The sequence below is a fragment of the Parus major genome, chromosome 14 (assembly GCF_001522545.3).
Source record: "Parus major isolate Abel chromosome 14, Parus_major1.1, whole genome shotgun sequence".
In the NCBI taxonomy this organism is placed as follows: domain Eukaryota; kingdom Metazoa; phylum Chordata; class Aves; order Passeriformes; family Paridae; genus Parus; species Parus major.
Genome location: NC_031783.1, coordinates 15,879,762 through 15,886,429, shown reverse-complemented (window position 1 = coordinate 15,886,429; position 6,668 = coordinate 15,879,762). Strand labels below are relative to the sequence as shown.

General features: G+C 51.7%; 1 protein-coding gene across 1 annotated transcript in view; it reads right to left on the bottom strand.

Moving 5' to 3' along the window:
* Window positions 1–209: 209 nt before the first annotated feature.
* The window catches only part of LOC107210994 (heparan sulfate glucosamine 3-O-sulfotransferase 4-like), a 53,048-nt gene continuing 46,589 nt past the window's right edge, over window positions 210–6,668 (bottom strand). Inside the window, exon 2 of the mRNA XM_015642411.2 lies at window positions 210–1,374. Within this exon, the coding sequence (XP_015497897.2) occupies window positions 738–1,374 (637 nt within the window). The 3' untranslated portion in view covers window positions 210–737. The remainder of the gene's footprint in view (window positions 1,375–6,668) is intronic.

The window sequence follows — 6,668 nt, the reverse complement described above, 5'->3', positions numbered from 1 at the left end:
GCTTCCAGGAGGGTGGAGGCCTGGGGGGACCCCAGTGCCCAATCTCACTGAGCATCTCAGCAAAGAAGGAACTACTCTCTTCCAACAGTGGAGGGGCACCCGTCAGCCAGAGGAGAACTGAGGCCAGGTGTCTGTGGCACTTGGTAAATTCTAGTTTTAGTGCAAGAAGTAATTGAAACGTTTGGTGCAAATGAAGTTCCTGTACATAGTTCCTTTGCAGCATAACTGGCTTTATTCCTTCCACACACAAAGACCAGTGTGCAAATGAGTGCACAAGGCCTGAATTTACCAGATCAGATGCTGCTGTTTGGGCAAAACTAAAGTGCAGGGCAGGAGAAATCAAATCTATGGGCTGGTCCCAGTGCTGGGTTTTGGGAGCCACCCTCTTGCCCAGCTTGCCACGGCATGAGGTCTGGTCCTGCCTGCCTGGCTGCAAGGGGGACACCGGCAGCGAAACGGCGACACAAAGTGCCCCATCACCCTGAGGATCCCTGCTTCCCCTCCTCCTCCTCCTCCCACCTGCCCCTGACCCCCAGTGGCACCGTGGGGAGAGCAGCCCGAGGTGACAGGCCACTAGAGTTCCTGAACTGGACATGTGGGGTGACTTCTGCTGCAGCCCTGACAACACAAGAACCTGTTACGCTCAGGGCAGATGCTCTAGCCCCAAGAGAGTTTTGGGTCTGAAATGATGATTCACATCCCAAAAACAAAAAAGATTTTTTCCTGATTTTGTGGTTCTACTTATCATTTTCTTCCTGCTCCCACTGGAAATCTTGGCCTGTCATTTGGTAAAACATGACATTGAAGGGTTTGTAAAACTTCCGCAGTCTGTGGATGACGTCTGGGTCTATTTTGGGGTGAGTTCGACCCTTGGACTTGCCCAAACACCGGGGAGCACTGCTGTCCTCTGGCTTCTTTAGACAGGGAAACCCCTTCGTTTTATTAAAATAAAAATGCTTCTCTGTCACAATCCTCTTGAGGCCTAAGAAGTCCTGGACCTTGGCCATTTCCCCAGCTGGGTCAGTGATGAGCCTCTCACCACTGACAAACAGGATCTGGGACAGGGGGAAGTACTGAAGCCAGTTTTCCAAGTGCAGGGCATAAATCCCAATGCGGATAGCGCTCCAGGAGGCATCAATCAGCCCCAGAGTCCTGTTCTTGAAGGCCAGCACCTCAAAGGTGGGGATCTCTGGCTTTTTGGAGAGAGTCTGTGTGTAGTCAGAGATAGCCCGGGTGACCGGGTTCCGCACCACCACGATCAGCTTCGTGTCCTTGGCCATGGAGTGAATGCGCCTGGGGGCCTCATTGGTCACAAAGTAGCTGGGGGTCTTCTCCATGGTGATCTGCCCATCCAGCGTCTTGGGCATCACGTTCCTGTGCAGAAGCAGAGCAGGGGGTTAGCGAGGGCCAGGCAGGGGTGGGCACCTTGTGCAGGTGTCGGTGGGACATGCAGGAGGAGGGATGCTGTCACTCCTGTGGGACCCTCAGACAAGTCTTTCTGGCTTTGTTTCTTCTCCATGGCCATGGAGGGCACCCAAAATGTAAAGTCAGCCTTGGTGACACATTATGCAATCTGCCATAGGCGGATGTAGCCCAAAGCTAATTGACACTAAACCTGCACAATACCTGCCTGTTCAGAAGCCATCTGCTCCCATTTGCTCAATTAAGCCTTTTCACTCCAGAGCCGTGTACGGAGCGGCGCAGCTCGGATTACACAGGACCTTTTTGTTATGATGACATGCTTTTAAATGTCTCAGCTAATAAAACTTAATACAGAATAAGATCCCTTGCTTCTAGTACAATAATTAAATTTATTTACTATCTTGTGTGTGAGAAAGAATGACTTTTCTTTTATCTCTAATTCACATGCTCTGTCAATAATTAATTGCTGCTGGGTTTTGAGCTTCCTGTGCAAGCACTTTTATTAGCCAAAAGGAATTTGCCTACTGGATAAATTAGGATGTAGCAAGATTTTCCTGGATAGCGTATTACCATACTGTAAAATGAAACTGCAGTGAGATAGCAGTTATGTCTAAGAAAATGAAGAGGTAAATTCTTGTCCCAGTGCCACCAGTTAAAGATTATCACAGCCAGCCAGAGGGTTTTAAGTGATCACAAAATCACAGAATAAGCTGAATAAGAAGGGACCCACGAGATGTCCCCTGCAAGAGCGTCACAGCCTCGTCACACGTGTTGTGCTGGGGCTGGAGGCTGTGCCACACCTGCCTGCTGCCCACACACAGCCACAGTGCCAGGGAGGAGGAACAGGGTCGCTGTCCTGGGGAAGCGCTCGCAGCACTGCAGAGATCTCCTCTGTCAGACAGGAGGATGGCAATGCCCATGGCCTTGCAGGATTATCCCTTTGTATTGCAACTATTTTTAGTGCAAACATATGGTGAGGAAATAACGTGAATAGGCTTGAAATGGCTCTGTGAGAGCACCTTGGGCAGCGACAGGCACAGCAATGCTGACGTCAAACTGCTGGGCCCCAGGAAGACCCACTGCAGGAATAACGTAGCTGAAGCCTGGAGCACAAGCAGATGAGAGGCACAGCCCGCTGGATGTGCCTGTCAGTGTCACCTCGGATTTGACTGCTAAAGGCATCAACTGCCTTTAACAGCCCTGTAATTTGTGTATTCACTGCTGGTGCCACACAGCCCACCAGGCTTGTTCTGCTCAGGTGCTTCTGGGGGTGATGAGAGGTCTCCTGCCAAGGCCAGAGTGAGGCTGGATTTGGTGCTGCCACAGGGCTGCCAGTGTCCTCAGCATTTGGGGTGAAGAGGCTGGCGTTCCTGTGGCTGTCCCAGTCCTGTTGCAGAACCTTTCCTGTTGAAGAGTGTCTGTCTAAGTAGCAGCAATGCAGCCTGCAGGGCTGCAGGACTCCCTGTCTCAGGGCCAGCATGCTCTATAGGGAAGGCCATTCCTCTGGCATCAGGTCCTGCTGGAGCTGCCTTCCCAAAGGCAAGGTGCCTGCAAGCCTGTCTTCTTCCCAGAGCACTCTGGTGCTTCATGCTTGCCTTGCATCAGCCGCCCGAGCAGCAGCGACACAAAGGGAGCAAGGATTAGTCAGAACGATGCATCCTGAGGTATTTATTCCTTTAAGAAAACCCTGAACAAATTAAGAGGGATAGGAGCACTTGGGGACTGCAGATGCTGCAGAATTACAGACCAGCTTCCCTGGGGAATCCAGTACCTGAATTTAACAGCCCTGTGGGAAGGAAGCAGATTTTCTGGCTATGCACATCACAGCAAGACCCACAGTATGATCAGAGGTGAGCCCTTGGGTGCCCACTGCTGTACTGCAGGGGTGGAGGATTGGGAGGGGCTGCCAGCAGCAGTGCTGCTCCATGCCCACTCTCACAGCCCATGCTATCAGCTGCTAGGGGAGGATGGGATGGACCCACCTGCAGCAAGAGCCACCATGGTGTCTGTTCCCCATGCCCCAGGGGGCATCCCCATTTGGTTTGGTTTGTATAGAACAAACACATTGGGGATTTATAAAAGAATCATGAACAAACATGTTAATTACAACTTCCCCTTCAGATGATGTTACCACAATAAACAGGAGCCAAGAAATTGCAGAGCTAATAATCTGGAAATGTTGCCACATTTAAGGACTGTGTTCAACTCCATGCACAATAAAGACAAATGGATGGATGGGCTGGCCCTGAGGAGAGAAAATGGGGAAGCACTGATCAAGGAAAAGAGGAGGAGAAGCAGACTCAGCTTTTGCTGTACAGTATTAAGCAATGTGGTAGTTTGGCATTTAGGAAAAGCTGGAAGCCACAGTGTGTCCTCAAGACACCCTGGCCCTGCAGAGCCTGGAACGACTATGGCTCTGGGACAAACATACAGAAAGGCTTTACCCCAAACTCTGCTGTGTTTCAGAGTTCCTCCCCATGTGCTGCCCTGCTGGGGCAGGCACTGAGCTACACTGCTCAGGTGAAGAAAGCTTGAGCCTGCAGCCCTAGGGTCAGGTGCCCTGTGTGCAGCCGGTGGCGTGTGATAACTGCTGCCAAACAGCGTGGCACGCAGCACAGCCGGCTCCTGCTGCTGGGAATAACAAGGGTGTTAAAGCTGGAGCAACCGAGCCTCTGGCACGGCAGGAATGCTCCTCAGAGCAGTTAACCTTCACAGAGCTGCTGCCATGTGCTCTGCCCTAATTGCGTGTGTGCCGACAGAATTCTAACCAGCTCTGTGTGTGCAGGCAGAGCAACGCTCCGCTTCGCTCTCCTGCAGTGGCAGATGCAGAGCGGTTTGCAGCGTGGGGCTAGGGCTTTGCTCCCTCTGGAGCACACCTTGGCCTTCCCTGCAGTGTTTGTGTCCCTTTGAGGCCAGCCTGGTTGCTGAAGATGCACGGCTGAGTGGTGACTGCACCCCTCGAGCCTCCACAGGGCACTGCAGGGGGTGAAGGGTTGCAATGGGACATGTCTGCTTGTGGCTCTGCCACTGCTGAATCCCCACCTGCACCTTTTCCCTCTCCATCACTGCTCACCTGAAAAAGGGGAGCAATGACCACAATCCCCTGGCAGGAGCTCCGCTGACACAGGCATGAACAAACCCCCTGCTCCCTGAAGGGAGGGGCATCATCCCCTTGTGCTTGTTGGTGCAGCATCACTACACAGTACAGTGTGAAAACTGAACTGCCATTGCTGGCCTTGGCACAGGAATTACCTCCTCCTCCAAGCAGATGATACAATATATATTATCGAGTACTTGCTGGGGCTTTTGATGTTTCTCTCCTTCCTGTTCATTCCCCAGTGCTGTGCCCAGAGGCTGAGGAGGGCCAGACTGCTCTGTGAGCCCCCAGCAGCCCTGAGCTGCACAGGGGCCGGCTGCTGTCACTCCTTCAGGTTCCTGCTCTGTGCATGGCAGGCCCCGGCCACTGTGTGTGGCAGGCAGGACAGCTGGATCCCGCCTGCCCTGCCTGGGAGCAGAGGCCAGCTCTAAGCTGTCATTGGGAAAATGTGCTGTAGTAATTGTTCTTAACTGCTGGCTTCAAACAAGCTCTTTATTTTCAAAGGATACATTTTATAAATTTGTGAATTTGCATGTTGCCAAAATCCCCTTGTGGTTTATTTAAATCCAGATTATCTTGTTTATTCCTTCAGTCACAGCTGTCATTTATCTCTGTGTAGGCAGCTTGTTCACGATGTTGCAGGTTTCCTGCAATCCCACTCAAAAGGCGTCTTTGTTAACTGTATTTTCATGTTCTCAACAACAGAAAAAAGTTCATAGCAACTCCCAGGGTTTGGGGAATCACAGAGGAGGACAAGGATTTGCACGGCTGCCATGGAAAGAGGAAACGGCCAGGTGCTGCAAGTGTCACCTGCCCACAGAGCTCCTCTTTACTGCTCCTTGGGGTGGAGCAAACAGCTGCTTTTGTCTTCTGAAAAGACAAACATGAATCCTTTTCCTTTTTATTATTAACACATTCCAGTATAATTGCTTGAGCTGTCAGCTGTGACCTGCCAGTAATTCAGCAGGCGTGGGACTTTCAAGGGGAGAGCGGCATTGCAACTGAGCCCACAGTACGCATTAAAAGCAGAACCCATTTGCTATAAGCCCCTGAGTCAAATCTCTTGTTGAATTTGTTCAAACATAAATTTACAGCTGAATTTACATAGGTTTAATGTTTTATAATCTTTTTGGTCTGTGAATCTATATTCAAGAGTGAGTGCATTAGCTCAGAAATATTGTGCTTAACGCTGAAAATAATTTTAATCTCTCCAAAGTCCAATCCTTTGCACATCACTAAACCTCAGAAGCCAATCCCTTCTAATAAGAGACACAAAACTTGCATCTGTCGCTGCCTAATAGATTCACATTGCTCTAATTCAAACAGCTCACATATGTCTGTTAAAAAACACTAAACGCAAATTATAAAGCCCTTTCAGAAAAGCGGGTGCCAGTGCAGACTGGGGGCCAAAGGAAAACAAACCATCCCTAGGAAACTCACTGGAAGAGTTTAATGATTAGGAATCTGGAATGATGGCTAGGAGACGAGGGTGAAGCACCCCCCTCTGCATGTGACTTGTGTTCTGCTTTTTGCAGGGCTTATAAACCCAAATTAATGGCTGCCTGTACCTTTGGTTTCCCTCTCCAAGACAAGGAGCTTTGCCTCTTCCCAGAGTTTCCACAGCCGTTCACTGTCCACGCAGAACACTCTTGAGGGGCAGTTTGGGATTTCAAGGACACATCCCTGCTGAGTTTCTTGCCATCATCCCCCAGGCCGTGCAGGATGCGGGAGCCCAGGACGCTACAGCTGGAGTGGGGGCAGCCCCGGATCCCAGCGCAGCCAGGGAACAGGAGGCAGCTGGGGTTTGGGGGTGTCTCGGTGCCCCTCAGCAGGGCCAGCCCTCCTCCCAGCGCTGCTTGGAGCCGTCCGTCTGTCTGTCCGCAGCACCGCAACAGCGGCCGGATGAGCGCGGCGCCGGGTTGCCATACCAACGCAGGTGTACCGCTGGTGACTAACCCAGAGCTGATCCCATCAGAGAATGGCAGCCTGGAGTTGCCACGGCAACCGAGATGCCGAATTGGGGAGCGTGTCAATGGCACAGGTACCCGAGAGGCGGCAGGGGCAGTGCCCGGCTGAGCCCCCCATCTCCTGGGGCACAGCTCCCCTGCTCCCTCCGTGTCCCCCTCATCTCTGCCCGGCTGAGCCCCCC